Source organism: Sardina pilchardus, chromosome 4 (assembly GCF_963854185.1).
Source record: "Sardina pilchardus chromosome 4, fSarPil1.1, whole genome shotgun sequence".
Lineage (NCBI taxonomy): Eukaryota > Metazoa > Chordata > Actinopteri > Clupeiformes > Clupeidae > Sardina > Sardina pilchardus.
In genome coordinates, this window is record NC_084997.1 from 18,936,458 (window position 1) to 18,952,832 (window position 16,375).

The following is a 16,375-nucleotide window of genomic DNA, read 5'->3' on the forward strand; positions in this document are numbered from 1 at the left end:
TTCATCTGTCAAACCAATTAACTTTATTACAGGATTAGATCAGGTTTACATATCAACAGAAATCATCACTATTGTCAATAATCTAATGTTTCCATAACCCTTCCCAAATTAACAACTCTTTACACTTCTCTTAGAATTCAGTAGACTGGCATTCTAGTGCCCAGCAAAATGTTCATCGCTCATTAACCCTACACTAATAAACATCAAACTATGGGAACTGATTGCGTAAGTCCTAGAAAAGGTCTTAGTGTTATGACAAGAAAAGCAATAATTTCAAGTGTACGCACATTCTGAACTGAAAAGATTTCAATTGAGAAAGCTAGATAAAGGGAAAACAATAATAACACCTCCTAAATATAATTCAGGCCTTTTAAAATGTCTATAGCGCATTCATCATATGGTGAAAATTGTATCTGGGAACTATCCACTGTTGTTAAGCAGTTTGAGTTTGTGCTTTCAATTTACCATTTGTTTTGGACATATTTTACTTATATGAACTGCTTGTTTTTGTGCAAGTGTAAATGCACAATGGCAGAGCCTGGTGACCATTAAAGATCACCCAGGTATCTGTGCCTCCTTTCACACTGTCACAACGAATCAGGGGATCACTGCTGACTGATGGTGGAACGATAAAACCTGGTGATCCAATGGAATCTTTTCCAGTGAGAACATCTGCTGCGATGATGTAGACATACTCCTCTTCCTTCATCCCTTTCCACAACTGCATGGCAGATTTAACACTGGCAGTGAAGTAGATGCCCTCCCCTAATGCTTGCTCTGAAGGGAACAGGAGAGACAATCACAATCATGCGAAAGGTAAACATACATCAGGCCTAAAATAGAGGCAGTATAGTTCTAATAAACTTGAGGAAATGCTCAAGCACAGCAACATATGCTGTTTGTAACTAATGAAATTGTGCCTGCACTGAGGCAATGTAAACAACACCACCGCAGATTCAAACAAACGGGAAAATCCTGTCTGTCCTGACAATAGGTGTGTTCAGCCATCTCAGTCTGTAAATATCTTTAAGCATTGCGTAAGGGCATATGGCCAGCTGCAGAATCAAAGTCACACGTACTGTCAGGTGGGGCATACTCTCTCTGAAAGCCCACCCAGCTGATCAACCGGCAAAACTGTGCCGACACACGCTGGTAAAGGGGCCTGGGATCGCCTGTGATGCGCTTTTTGCTCAGCTCGAAGTGCTGCATCAGGGCGTAGTTTTCAACTGTTTCCATCTGACAGCAAAACAAACCACATTCCATTAATTCCACGAAACAGCAATGTAGTATTAACTCCAACTGCATTCATAATTACTAGCACTCTCATGTACACACAATAATGTGAAATAATAAATATATCTATAATATAAAATATAATTAATTCAATCAAATCTACACATGTATATTTAGAAGAGAAAACAATCTACAGATTCATATATAAATCTACCTAGAAAATTGAAGAGTTTTAACTTACACAAACAACATGAAGTCCAGCGTCCTGAAACTCTCTTGGCTGCTTTGCAGTCCTGAACTCCTTAAGTTTTCGATCAAAGTATGATTTTCCAGATGAAAATTGTTGTGTCATTTGGTAATGCTTGAAAAAGCCTATAAAAGATTATAATCAGGGCTGTCAAGTCATGTGACTCATAGATTAAGTATAATGTATTAAAAGTGCCAAGGCCCCCATAACTTACAGATTCTTTCAATGTTGTATATCACTTCGTATTTGGTTTTCACCTCCTTCAACGAGAGGTCGACACTGATGTCAGAGTCAATTATACACTCTTTACTGCCTGCAAGATAGGCCTTTTCCAGTGTAGCATTGACCTCTGGGTTTTCCAGCTGAGGGCAATCCTTGCATCTCCAGCGCACAAGGGGATACAGCATGGCCGCTTCCTCAGCTAGCACATGAGCCCTCTGTACCTCACAGCACATGGCCTCCACTTCCAGCACTGCAGCGATGACATTTTTAGGGGTTCCCATGATGTTGATGCCAGCCTGTCCATCAGTGAAGAACACCTGGAACCCCACCTCGAATTTGGTTTGAAGGGACAGCAGCTCCTTATGCTCACGCAGACCAAAATGTTGGACGTAGTTATTTTTCAAGCTGTAGTCAGTTTTGTTGCCTCTGAGTATGTTCACCATGTCATCTATCCATCTCTTGGCAGCATGCCGGTGCTCAAGACAATTGCCACGGACCTCAATAGATGGAGCGGGAATGTTGTCTATTTGCTCATGCCTTGAAGATTCTACATCGAGGGAAGGATTGTTTGAAACAACATGCTGGGTCTCAGTTTGTATTATTGGGGCTATTACATTACACATTACAAAATTAATACAACCCCAAATCAGAAAAAGTTGAGATCTGTGTAAAATGCAAATAAAAACACAATGTCTCGAAATCTCAAAAACCCATATTTAGCTACAAAAAAGACGCAGACAACATGTAAAATGTTGGAAATTACTCATTTCACTCATGGAAAATGTGTTAATCTTGAATTTGATTCCAGCAACATGTTTCAGAAAAAGTTGGGACAGGGGTACAGTTAACACTGTGTGGCTTCACCTCTTCATTTCACAAACGTTTGTTAGTGCTAGAGTTTTGAGAGTGAACGGTTGTCCCATTCCTGCCTGCTATAGGATTTCAGTTGCTCAACAGTATGTGGGGTATTCTTAATCATGTCCGTCATTCTATGATACACCTAAATTAACAGGTCTGGACTGTAGACAGGCCATTTTAACACCTGGACTCATATTTTCCAGATATATTCATGGTCTTCCCTGGAAAAGACATTGCCTGGATGGCAGTATATGTTGCTCAAAACCTGTATACATCATTCAGAATGAATTGTGCTTTGCCAGATGTGCAAAATACCCATGCTGTAGGCCCTAATGTACCTCCACAGCACACCGTCATAGATGTTGGGTTTCGAATTGAGGACCAAAAGAAACAAAGTCAAGATCTCACCTGACATACAGTAATCTCCTTCTATGGACTTTCTCCTTATATGAACTCCGGGTTTGTTAACTACGCTGTGGTGCTTTGCTTTACGTGTAGGGACCCTGAGCAAGCTACTGACGAGGTTTGGTGCTGTTCTGAACAATATTACTGGTTAAAAAAATGCTATTTGGAGAGCGATTGGCTCACGACCCTTAGCTAATCCACTGTTTGCGATTTTGGGCTAAAGCATACTGGTGCAAGCTTTGAAGTGGCTGATCAACGAAAAATACTGTCTGACCGGCTTATTTGATGTGTTTATATGCAGAAAAACTGCCTGGAGTAATTTTTTGCCGGAGTTACACTTTAAAGGGACACTTCACCGATTAGCATTAAGCTTTGTATCTTTAGAAAAACAGTCATGTTTTTGAATGGTCGTGCATCATTCCCTCAGTTAGCCTTGAGATGAGAGAAATACGGATTTCAATGAAACCCATGAATAGGACTTCCTGCTTTCAATTATGTAAAATTATGATTTTGACATCATTGAAAGCAAGAAGTCCAACATTGAAATCCGTATTTCTCCCATCTCAAGGCAAACTGAGGGAATGATGCACGACCATTCAAAAACATGATACAAAGCTTAATGCTTATTGGTGAAGTGTCCCTTTAATGGTTTACTAGTCCATCACAATTAAGTACTCAATAAATATGATGTTCTTACCAGTGTTTCCTATATATGAAGTGCTGGAATAAGGCTTTGATTGCTGCAGAGATGCATGTTTTTTTGCAAAAGCCTACAATAGAAATACATTACTGGTTGAGGTTTACAACACCCACTAGTTTACAATAACCTAAATTGAGGAAGAGGTTTGTAATTAAACAAAAAATAAACTTAAGTATTACAATCAAATTTCAGGCATGAGTGAACTACAAAAGCAACTACAAAGATTACAGAAATAATAAATACCTGGAATGTGTCCTCTTCTGAAGGGAATATCACAAAGTGTACATCCATTGAGGGCCCCTTGTATGAACTGGAAAAATCTTTCACTGCTTTTGTCATGATATGGGCCACCTCAGACTTGCTGAACTTCAACTCACCACAGCCAATGGCAGGAAAGGAAATTGAAGAACAGAAATCTCTCTCTGCCATGCGCAAGCACTTTGAGATAACATCACTAAGAATCTGTTACAAAGAATTTGTTCAAAATGGGTGATGATGTGAGACACAGTTACAGCAATTACAGTTACAAGTTCAATAAATATAATAAAATGAGTGTCTGAGGATAGGAGATTAAACCTGTTTACTATATCATAAAGCAGGGCTATTCAATTAAAATTTAAGTTGGGCCAGATTTTCAAACATTGAGCTGGGCCAGACATTTTCAGCAGCTGGTATGATAAACTACAGATATAATGACACATTTTTAAACCAACACAAATGAATGTAGGCTTATTGAAAAACAAGTATCCTAATGTTTATTTATTGTTTTCCTTTTGAATTTTGTCACATTGGACTCAAGCACATCAAAAACTGCATCAACATTTTTGATGTGTGTCAGATGTGTGTCTGTAAACTGTCAATCTGAGCACTATGAGCTCACTCTGGCATTTTGAAACTGTGACTACTTGGACTATGAGAAACTGTTAATTCATGCTCGTCTTTTTCAAAGTGCAGAGCGTTGCAAGCATAATCAGAGTGCCAGACTGAATTTACAAACACCCGAAAAACAAAACAATAATACAACTGTAACCGAATAGCCTATTGCTACGCTAAGCCGAGTGTTGCAGTCTGTAGGTGACTACTTGGGATTCTGTAGAAATTTGTGAAGACTCGCCAATTGAATAGCCCTGGCAAAGCATCACTGAGTAAAGTTTCAGATGAGGATTACATTGTATATAACACACCTCTTCTGCTGTCCTGGGCCCTGGTGTGCCTTTGTGTACACAAAGCACATGATACACAAATGTGGAATGCAGCTTGTGTCCGTTCGTTTTCAGTACATCGCCCCACTTACAATTCCCACGGTAATGAGAAACTTCGTGTTGAAGTTTATGGCCAGCACCATTCAGGATGGCCTTAGTCACGGCTCCACTGGACAATTCCAGTCCAGGAGAGGTGGTGTTCACGATGACCGATGTCTGACCAGAAGAAAACATACAGGAATCACACACACAGTAATTCACCTTTACAAATGGACAAACTCTGCAAACATATACTTACCTTTTGCTTTTCAATATGTCCTTTATCAATGTGCAGAGTCACTTGGCCCAGTTTCACAGGGGATATATCAGAAATCCTTCCTGGTGCCTTTACTGCCTTAGAGTAAGAGGTTGTAGGAGTGCCATGGATCTGATTGCAGGCCCTCACCATCTCAGACACAGTAGGTTCATCATGGTTTACCAGGCGGACATCCGATAGCTTATTTTTTCCATAGCCACTGTCATATTTCTTCAGTGTGTCCACAATGATATCAGCACAGCGAGCCAAAGGAAAATGAAAAAGGCCAGAACTAATAGCTGGAATAGCAACTGACCGAAGATTCTCTTTCTCTGCTATTTTAAGGATGCTTTCGATAGCTTTCACCAAGTATTTGGAAGCTTCATCAATCTCCTTACTAGAGGCATACGGGCTCACTCTTGGACCTACAGCATGAATGATCTTCTTGCATGGCAGATAACCAGCTGATGTGACCACTGCCTCTCCTGTGCGTACCTTCCCATGTCTGTCACTCTCTTTCTGAATAGCTGGACCACCAGCTACTGCAAGAGCAAGAGCGAGTCCCCCATAATGCTGGAGATCCTCATTGGCGGCATTCACCACAGCATCAACTTCATGAGTTGTGAGGTCATCTTTCCACACGGATACCTTGAGGCCCTTGAGGAGACGAATGGAGTACCTCTCTTCTGGGATGACTTTTGATTTTTTAGCAGTGCTGCTGTCCCAGGAGGCTACATCCATTCCATGTAATACAACAGTGCAACCAAATTTGCTGTGCACAGATGTGAATAAGGCTTGCCCACACTGACCCACAGCCTGGGCCTCTTCTATTTTTAGTGGAATACAACTTGCCATGGTGAAAAACTTGAAAGACAATGACCTAAAAACAAATGTCACAGCAGATATGCAATGTAATACAAATGTACAATAGGCTACTGTATTCACATGTCACAGCATAGGCACACACTCACTCACACACACACTTCCATTCCTTCACTAAGGAAGACCGTAGACCTACTGTATACGCTAAACTGTAGAGCTAATTGTCTAATTGGTTTATGCACAGGGTTTTAATAGGAACATATTTTATTTTTTAAATCATATAAATTACATACAGCCTAGTAATATAAGTCCGTGTGCTTAAATATTTGCCAGACTACGTCATCCTCACGTTCGGCTGCACCCAGTAGGCCTACTTAAATGCTGATTTAATCCATTCCACAATAGACTTTAGGAAAAGCCACAGTATGTCCTGCAGGCAGCATAGGCCTACAGAGGTGACCACGGTCCTAAATTCCATAGCCTACAGTTGAGTATGGGTGCGACTGCAAATAAGTCGCAATGCGGGATGCATCTTTTCATAGTTTTTTTTCATTGTTTTGCGCGTTGCTCTCACTGCGGAAGTGGGGTTTAAAATAAATGTTCCCACTTCCCAACCGCATGAACGAACAATTACGCACCGTCAATAACCCTTCAAATAAAAGTTCAACTCCAGCCGAAAAGCGCACGTCTTTGACGTCATGAAACGACCAGTGCACTTCACGTTTACAATGGATCCCTGTCTGATCGCACCCCAAGTTATTAAGAACTTAACTTTAAAGCGTCGTGTAGATGATGATTCCCGACTGCATACCGAAATCAATAGGTTTGATCGTAGTTTTCTAAAATCGAAAGTAACGTTACAACTTCCGTATTCTGCAAGCTAGAACAAAGTTCTAGACAATTGACACAAACGTTAGCTCCTGTGAAGACTATACTAAATATCTTACCACCCAAAACATTAAAAAAAACTTACTTCAACTTAGGCCTACTCAATCAAGCCTCACGTTAGACATGAAGTCTCCGTCGCTGATACGCTGTCAACTGCTCACTAACACCAACACGCACCCAGTTAGGGAGAAATGAAAGCGAAACAGATGAAGCAGACGAATAGACAGGAAAGGCGAGTTTGCATTTAGTCAGAAAGAAGACATGGACGACGACTTTACTTTCCCGGTACTCGTGGAAGGCGAGTGGGATCCTGCTCTTTCGAACCTGAAAAACAAACTTACCATTTATTTCCAGAGTAAAAAATCGAATGGTGGCGACTGTTGTGTGCAGCATGATGTTTCTGATGGCCAAAGAGCTGTCGTATCGTTCAAAACAGAACAAGGTAGGCTACATGTAGTTATGTGTTGTAGAGTTACTGCATTGGCCTAATATAACTATTGGCAATATGATATTCATATGGTTTACTTCTTTGTTATTCTGATCCTGATGCTGTATGTGAACATTTTTCTTCAAACAGTAAGGCAAAGTGTCCTTGCAAAATGCCCACACAAGTTAAAGATTGGTCAACATGCCTTGAATTTGTTGGTACGACTGCCCCATGGCACACCGGATATCGAGGTAGGTGTGAAACATATATTTTATATATTTTACATTTAACATGGCTATACGATCAACTAATATCGCTGTTTACATGTTATTTTCAGAAATCATGTGGTGATGTTGAGGGCTCGGAAGATACACGTGAGTGGGTCAATGTCTGGCGAAGGCCAACAAAATTGCTTAGGAAACTCCCTTTAGGATAGGATATAGCCTACTACTAGGATTATGCTGACTGACTGTTTGCTAACTGTTATGTTGAAAGTGCTGATATTGAAAGTGTAGCCTATCTGATTGGTGGCTGTCAAAATGAAAGTCTGTGGTTAAATGTAGGTTGGACATTAAAAAAAAAAAGATTTGTAGTTGGAAAGTCCTCCCCATAGACTGTATAAAATAGAGCCACAGACTATCTGCTATCTAGCCTACTGTATCCTCAGATTATCAACAAGCTATATATCTCTTGAAATGCTGTGAAGTATGATATGCATAAGGTTATAGGGATTGGATTTGGTTATATTCAGTAATTGTTGAACAGCAATACTGAACTTGAATCCTGAGGATCTGCAGTGCCTGTTAAGTATCCACTTGGATATTTTCCAAGTAATTTACAGTAAAACAACAAAAAAGTGAAACCAATTCTACAAAATAATGTTGATTAGCCTAATTGAAAATATATAATGTAAAATAAGTGATTGCATAAATATTTACCTCCTTCAAGTCAGTAGGAGAAGCACCTTTGGCCGCAATATACAGTCTGTGTGGCTATCAATTAGTCTCGAACAGCTGGATGAATGCCTCAAGAACATTCACCTATTTGACTTGAACATGTTTTATATCCATCCCCATCATTTATGCTTTTCAATATCCTTTTTCTCTCAGGGTAGCTTAGAGTGCGCTTTTGACTTAATGGTGGAATTGTAGCCAGGAATACTGACCAGACCAGGCACAGGTGTCTTTATGCTACTATATAGTATACATTCATTGCACTCATGCAGTCTCTATTCCACAAATTATGAAATTACTGCCACCAATTGGATGGACCGCTGTTGAATTAGGTCATTAACTTGTGTAAAAATGTATGTATGTATGTAAATGTAAAATGTATTGAAGCAAAGGCCAACAAATAACACTCAAATATGTATCCCTGACTTTTAGTGTCTTGTCTTGTAGTGTATAGGCATATTTTAAATGAATTGACATTACTTTGTAGAAATCTGCTTTTATTTTTTAACAATATGTTATATTAATATATTTAACAAGTTTTTTGTCATAAATTCTTGTTAAATGATTTTACAAAGGCAATATATAGGGTAAAATATCCAAGGACTGAATACTTATAGTCACTGTAGATCTCTGTAGGCAGACTATCCAAGTAAGGTGTACTGTAAACCCGGTTTTGTCCTCAATGTGTTAAGAGTATGGCATATGTTTTTATGAAACATATGCCATACAATTCAGTGACCGAAATCATTGTAGGATAATAGATGATACGAAGACTTCATTTCAGTTTCTTTGCATGTATGTAAAACTAAACAACAGTGGCTTAAAAGATTACATTTGTATTGTAAAACATGCTCAGTACACAGCCATCATAAGAGGAAAGATGACGCCAGCACACTCACCATGTTAGACCCTAAAAGAAGAAGAGCCATAGGTTAGTAGGCCTTAAAGCTGCCTTTTGTCTTTCTTTATTAAGTGTAAAACATGTTTCTACCAGATAATCCTTCAAGCAGAATAGTGTGAATGCTAGTTAAGCCACAACTAAGTATAAGACATTAATTTTAAGAGTTTTCTTTGTTTCAGAAGTAAGGCGCAGATGCATTTATGGATGTACAATAAAACAATTCATTAGGGAAAATATGATGACAATATTTAGCACAGTTGAGAAATGTATCGATACATTTATTGATAAATGTATACAATCTATTAAGTCATGACCCTATTGTGAGAACAGGTGAAGACAAACCCCTCCCTCCTGAGGAGCCTCTGAAGGAGGTGGAGGAGGATCCTGAGGAGGAGGTGGAGGAGCAGAAGGAGGATCATGACTCCCTGGCTGTAGCTGCTGTCCTGGGGAACACAGAGGGGCGGAGACAGGAGTTTCTGGAGATGCTGGTGGAGAACATCCTCAAAGGTCACGACCCCTCATCCTGGAGTGTGGAGATTATACCTGACATCAGCAGTGCTGTGGTGATGTTTGATAACGCAGAAGGTAGGGGGAAAACTCAGGAGGTTTTTTATTTGGTAATCATCTTTCACCTTTTTGTTTTATTTTCAGTTGGTTAAATAACTATAATGAATAGCATGTTTATGTTTTACATATAATTTGGTTCATGTATTTGGTGCACCTAATTGCCTATTTATATCCTTATCTGTTACATTTATATGTCAGTTGCACAGCAATTCGTCAAAACATGCCCATCAAACAAGATGTTCAACTCAAAGAAATTAACCACCAGGCTCCTTGAGGTTCCAGTGAAAGTAAGGGCTGAAGACATCATCAGTGACATCACATCTGACCACCTCCAGCTGTACTTCCAGAGGGATGAAGAGGTAAAGGAAGATGTCGAAATGCTGGAAGAGGAACAAGCTGCTATTGTTACCTTCAGTGATCCCAGAGGTAAAAAATCTCATAAATCTGGCACTTGTATAAAAAGTATAAAAAGTTTTAAAGGGGTCATGCTGTTGGAGACTATTGTTTCATGTTGGCTTTGAAATATATGTACCGGGCTTTTTCAAATTTAACTGTTCCCCAGGCGAATTAGAAAAGCATGTCAGTTCAACATCACAATGCTCACATTTATTATGTTCAAAATAGTGTTGTCACGATACCAAAATTATGACTTCGATATGATACCTGCCATAAATACCTCGATAGTCGATACTGAACCGATACCACGGTGAAATTCTAAAATATCTGGAAAAAAAGATCAATAGGCCTATTGCTCTGGTTCGGTTTGACTTTAATCAGCTTGTTCCTGTCCGTGTTTTTTTTTTTTTTGAGCAAATTACACTAATAATAATAACTATTATTATTCCCCAGAGTTAGTATGAGCATAATATCTTGTTTGTTAACATATTTGTTATAATATTTCATGAGTTTGATTGTCTGACTTTCAGAGACCATTCTTTATAATTGCTATATCCAGACAATGCTCAGTAGGCCGCAAACGTCCACCAGGTGTAGAGAAATGTGAGTTTAATTGAATAGTGTGCAGGTCAATTCTGGGCTCATCATAAAGTCACCGCACGTTCATTATCTTTTAGTTTTAGTCAATAGTTTTTTATTGTTTGTTACAAATTACACGTGTTGTGTTGTTACAAATTACACATGTTAAAATTATAAGCTAGCCTACTACTACGCTATTCAGTGGGCCATCTGATGACGCCTGCAAGAGGTCTAGGGTGCTGATGTCGTTCATGGCTAATAAATTAACGTTTGGACTCAATACATGCTGGCTATGGGCTCTACTAAGAGAATTTCAGGTAGGCTAGCTTATATTTAAGAAATAATAAAAAAGGCAGACTACATGCCATGATAAATATTACCAGAACTGATTGAATGTTAAATAGATCGTTTGCAAGTTATGCTAAAGTTACAATTATCAGCGTGAACATTGAGTCATCTTGCAAACAGACAGACAAACAAGCAAACCCCGATGAAAACATATACCTCCGTCAAGGAGGTTTCTATGCTTACTGTCGCTTTGCCTCGTCAAAATTCAGTGTTGAAAAAATAGTTTTCCCAATTAGCCTACAGGATACAACACACTCGTTTCACTTCGGTTTGTGGATACGATTGGTGCTGATCATGGTGTTTTCAATCACATTCGCTGACCTCTCGGTCTTTGAATTCTTTGTAAAGGTCGGGATGTCTGTCCGCAAGGTGCTGTGCGAAGTTGGACGTTGCCTGCATGCTTTTGTTTACATCTCTTGTGTCTGTGGGCTTGCCTTCACTGTCGACACATGCGAAATAGCTCCAGACTTCAGTTCGCCCGTCTATTTGATCAACAAGCCGAGGACGGTCGGCAGGCGCTCTTGAACCTGTAGCCATCTCTCTCCCTCTCACTCAATCACAGCCTGTTGCTGCGTGCACACACTGTGGCTGCGTGTGAGAGGGGAAAGTTAGCCATGCCCACTAGTCTCTGCGTTCAAGGAGCATGACTGAGAGTTGGAGCAGCTCCTTGCACAGACACGGAAAGTTATTTTTTAATAAAGTATCGGTTCTAAAAACGTCGGAAATCGTATCGTTTTTTGCGTTAAGGCATCGTGATACCTTTCTAGTATCGGTATATCGTGCAACACTAGTTCAAAATAAAAGCTCAACTGATGAACCAGGAATTTTATAAAACCATTGAAATGTATGACATGACTCCCTTTAAAGACTAAACTGGTAGCATGTGAAAGGCTATAATTATCAGGAATCCTTTATTAGTTTATTTACAATTATTTGTATGAAATATTTATCTTTGCAGCTGTGGCAAGAGTAATCAATAGACAGCATGTCATCGGGGGACACTCTTTTAAAGTGTTCCCGTACTTTGACTCTTTGGGTGCGGCGGTGTATGGAAAAGACCGGCCCACCTGGAAACTTCCTGATGCCTTCACAGGGGACATTGGCTTTGCTTTGCAAAAGTGCCTGCAAGAAAACCCTGAGTGTAGTGCGCTGATCAACCAGGAGATGGCCAAGCTTTTCTGTGAAGTCAATATCCAGCTTACGCCCGTGAAGATCAGCCCCTTACCGTCCTTGCTCCAGCAGAAAAAACAAACGGCCAAGCTCGTTCGCTCTTGGAGAGAACAGGCCACTTCTGGATTTAAAGAGTTGCTCTCAAGGTTCAAGTGCCTTCAACTGCGTGTGCCAGCTGTTGCGTGGAAAGAGTCAGAAGTGGCGATTCAAGAAGTCATTCAGCACAAGGCTGTGTCACTGGTCCTGGATCAGTCTCAAGAATGTATGACGGTGGCAGGTCTGCCTGAGACCGTAGATGGCCTTGGTGATTTAAATGCGATTGTGAAGAAAATTACTAAAAAGGCAGAAAGGGAATTAGGTAGCCAGACTATAGAGGTCCCTGTGGCGTCATCAGTGTACCAGCTCCTGGAACATGGCTTACAGCAGAAAATTGCAAATGATTTCCCAGAGCTTAAGTTCAGATACAATAAGTCAACTCAAAACATTGAATTGTATGGACTTCAAGATGAAAACTTGTCATCAAAGGCTTACATTTTAGAGGAGGTGTTGACTTTTTCCCAGAATGGGAAGCCAGTAGATCTTGATGATAGTGTCATACAGTTCTTGTCTGAAGGAGACCAGGAAGAGCTAAATGAACAATTATTCACGTCACAGGGAATTAGTGCTGCACTGGAAATGAATGCGAACAGAGTTACTCTCCTGGCTAAAACAGAGGAGGCAGTGAAGGATGGAGAGCGTCAACTAGAGAAGCTTTTGAAACACAAATGCATTGAGGTAGAAGATCTCAATGTATTCAGAATGACCGAGTGGCAACAGTTAGTGGATAGTTTGCAAGCACCCCCCAATCAGCCAAAAAGGAGAGTGTCAGTGCATACTGCAGGTGTGCTAGTTATGGTCTCTGGCTTTGTTGAAGCAGTTGATGCTGTACAGAAACAGTTACATGATTTTGTACATGACAACTCCTCCATAACCAGAACTGTGGTGGACAAAAAGATCATTATCAAATTTGTGCGTGAAATGAAAAAAGATGTATTGAATGATATGATCAAAGAGGACATTAAAATTGATTTCAAGGAGGATTCCGTTTCTCTGACTGGACCCAGATTCCTTGTGGAAGAGTACGTGCAGAAAATCCAAGATCTGATCTCAACTGTCCATCATGATGTTCTGCGAGTGGCCAAACCTGGAGCGAAAAAGTCTTTCATGGACAAAGGGCTCATTTACGAGAGCACGGCAATCAGCAAATGGCGCTGTCTAGTCCAGCTGGAGGATGACCGGGACACACCTCAAATGGACGCCTCAGGAGGACCCGAGAGCAAGCCCGCTTATCACCTGCAAACACCCGATGGCGTGGAGATCAGCGTCTTCAAGGCCGACTTGTGCTCGTTCAGAGTAGAGGCTGTCGTCAATGCTGCTAACGAGACCCTTCGGCATGACGGGGGTCTGGCAGGGGCCATCCTCCAGGCTGCTGGTCCTCAGCTCCAGCAGATGTGCGACCAGATCATCTCCAGCCGCGGGCGACTGGCCACGGGGGACGTAGTCGTCACGGCAGCAGGTGGGCGACTCCGGTGCGAACACATCATCCACGCCGTCGGACCCAAGTTCAGCAGCAACAATCCACAAAGGGCTGCCGGCTTACTGAAAAGGGCGATTAAAGGCTGTTTAGGAGAGGCAGAGAAGTATAAGATCCACTCTTTAGCAATTCCAGCCATAAGCTCCGGTACGTTTGGATTCCCGCTGAACCTCTGTGCAGAGTCCATCGTCGGGGCAATAAAGGAGCATTGTGAAGACATGTATGGTGACGGCCTACTTAAAAAAATACATCTAGTCAACAAGGACGACATGACTGTCCAGGCCATGGAGACTGCTGTGAGAAAGATTTTTGACCGACCTGCGCATCGCCAGACGGACACCGGAAGCCAGGCCAGAGCAGGACCAAGCCAAGGACCGAGCCAACGCCGCGGAGAAGCTCCTACGAGCAGTACGACTCAGAGTGTGCAGACAAAAGAGGGACTGATCATCACACTGTTGAAAGGAAACATCCAGGATACAACAGTGAGTCACGTGTTTGAGATGTTTTTGTTTTTTGATGATTCAGATATTCAGTAACTGTACTCTGAACTCGTAATTTGTAACTGTATGCTTCTAATAATATCAATGTCTGCAGACGGATGTGGTGGTGAACTCTGTGGGTGGTGGCCTGAGGCTCGATCAAGGGGCCGTTTCGAATGCCCTGTTCAGAGCAGCAGGACCAGAGCTTCAGAATCTGGTGGATCAGAAGGCAGCACCTCCAGCCAATGAAGGAGATGTTATTATCACAGAGGGCTGCAACCTTAGAAGCCAAATGGTGTTCCATGCTGTTGCTCCGAAGTGGGATGGAGGCCAAGGCCACGCACAGAAGGTACCTCTACGTCTCAGTCTGTTTTTGAGGTAGATAGTACATCTTTGGTTATTCAAAATAGAAATGTCTGCCAGAACATTAGTCACTGTTAGGAATCATGATGACCATTTCTTGTATTTCGTATGGAGTGACGCTGCCTGATGTTGCCCGATGTTTTGAGTTGCGCATTCTCACACCTGGTCATTGGTTCCAAAAACCAGACTTGTTTAACATGTAGACGGCAGTATTTCTACAACAAATAAGTTCAGGATGTATGTCCTCCTTATACAGTATTTTTGTAGAAGTTAGCGGAAAATAAATACTAAATGTAGAAACTCAGTTTTTGGAGCCAGAAGGCATAAGCCACATGTGAGTATACACAACTCACATCGAACAGTGACATGGAGCACCAACAGAGGGCTAATTGTTGAATAACCCACAGGTTTTGCGCGACATCGTAGATGTCTGTCTCGCACATGCAGAGCAGCACCGGCACAGCTCTCTGACCTTCCCCGCCATCGGCACTGGAAACCTGGGCTTTCCCAGAGATGAGGTGGCCAAACTCATGCTGGACGTTGTCTCCAATTTCAGCCAGAAAAGAAGTTCAAATAATGTGCAAGAGGTGGTGTTCATGCTCCACCCTAGCGACACTCACACTACACAGGTAAGGAGCCAAAACAAAAATCTGCGCATCTTTGTTTATGTGGTTAATACGAACAAGTAGCGTCTAATCAGTGTTTGTTGCCATTGTTGTTGTTTGTTGTTTATGACATTGTATCTCTCAGGCATTAGAGAGCCGGTGAGATTATTTTTGTATGGTTGTTAATTGAAGTTGCTATGTACTGCTTATCCATCACAGGCGTTTACAGATGAATTCAACCAACGATTCCTAAATCAGGGTGCATCCTCCCAGGCAAAAGGTACAGTGGCATTTTGGTCTATGCTTTGGACTTTATCAGTTGGAGTCATTTTCTCATTAATGGATATCATTTTTCCCTGCTTGTGTTTCTCAGTTCCTGAAATGCAAAATCATTTTCTTTCTTTCACATGTCTTTTTATTGAGTTTTTCATCACAATGCAAAACATACAATTCATTAACAGTTCAACACTCCAGCCCACAGCCCACAAACCCCCACCCCTATCCCTCCCACATTCTCATACAGACAAGGGAGAAAAGAAAGGAAAACAAAATAAGATAAATGATAATACTATAATAATAATTATAGTAATAGTAATAATAATAATAATTGAAAAAACATAAATAAATAAATAAATAAAAAAATAATAAAAATAAGTGAATAAGTGAATAAAAACTGACCAAAATTGGAAACAATCATATTTGTATTCAGTGCAATATCAGAGAAGCCACAATACTAAGGACAACCATCCAGCACAAGCAACTATTCCTCGACTATACTGTCAGAGTCTGCAATGCTATCAAGAAAAGGGCCCCAGATTTTATAAAATTTATTCCCTGTTCCCCTGAGGGTAAACCTAATTTTTTCTAATGAGAGACAAGAAAGAACATCTTTAACCCATTGAGTGTGTTTGGGTGGAGCAGCCCCCTTCCAATGCATTAAGATTGAGCGGCGTGCTAAAAGAGAGGCGAAGGCAAGTGCTCTACATTTTGCTACAGGCAACTGCAGCTCTTCAGGGGCAACACCAAACAATGCCACAAGAGGATCTGGTGCAATCCTAATTTCTAGAATTTCAGAAAGAGTGTTAAAAACTGAACGCCAAAAATCCTCTAGTGTGGGGCAGGACCAGAACATATGAATAAGG

The 16,375-nt window shown here is 41.0% G+C and overlaps 2 protein-coding genes across 3 annotated transcripts in view; one reads left to right on the forward strand and one right to left on the reverse strand.

Annotated features, from left to right (window-relative positions):
- Positions 1-7,235, reverse strand: parp9 (poly(ADP-ribose) polymerase family member 9). Its single transcript, XM_062534437.1, has 9 exons — positions 7,214-7,235; positions 5,166-6,042; positions 4,850-5,083; positions 3,909-4,127; positions 3,663-3,735; positions 1,695-2,249; positions 1,475-1,605; positions 1,080-1,236; positions 1-777 (listed from the first exon to the last, which is right to left on the reverse strand). Exons 2-9 carry the CDS (start codon positions 6,015-6,017, stop codon positions 485-487), a joined length of 2,514 nt encoding a protein of 837 aa, XP_062390421.1. The 5' UTR covers positions 6,018-6,042; positions 7,214-7,235; the 3' UTR covers positions 1-484.
- The window catches only part of parp14rs1 (poly(ADP-ribose) polymerase family member 14-related sequence 1), a 20,907-nt gene continuing 11,629 nt past the window's right edge, over positions 7,098-16,375 (forward strand). The window contains exons 1-10 of one of the 2 annotated variants that reach the window (XM_062534435.1): positions 7,098-7,314; positions 7,450-7,550; positions 7,637-7,673; positions 9,109-9,183; positions 9,484-9,738; positions 9,919-10,146; positions 12,002-14,268; positions 14,381-14,614; positions 15,036-15,257; positions 15,453-15,513. In XM_062534435.1, coding sequence (XP_062390419.1) covers positions 7,134-7,314; positions 7,450-7,550; positions 7,637-7,673; positions 9,109-9,183; positions 9,484-9,738; positions 9,919-10,146; positions 12,002-14,268; positions 14,381-14,614; positions 15,036-15,257; positions 15,453-15,513 — 3,661 coding nt within the window. In that variant the 5' untranslated portion in view covers positions 7,098-7,133. The remainder of the gene's footprint in view (positions 7,315-7,449; positions 7,551-7,636; positions 7,674-9,108; positions 9,184-9,483; positions 9,739-9,918; positions 10,147-12,001; positions 14,269-14,380; positions 14,615-15,035; positions 15,258-15,452; positions 15,514-16,375) is intronic. The other variant, XM_062534436.1, reaches the window with a different exon arrangement.

What these genes read in the sequence shown, in the direction of transcription:
- parp9 (XM_062534437.1), bottom strand. Translation starts at nt 6,017, where the DNA reads ATGGCAAGTTGTATTCCACTAAAAATAGAAGAGGCCCAGGCTGTGGGT. An exon ending in GGCCCAGGACAGCAGAAGAG is followed by an intron (nt 4,128 to 4,849) that starts GTGTGTTATATA and finishes TCTTTGTAACAG; the next exon opens with ATTCTTAGTGATGTTATCTC. An exon ending in CAGAAGAGGACACATTCCAG is followed by an intron (nt 3,736 to 3,908) that starts GTATTTATTATT and finishes TTTCTATTGTAG; the next exon opens with GCTTTTGCAAAAAAACATGC.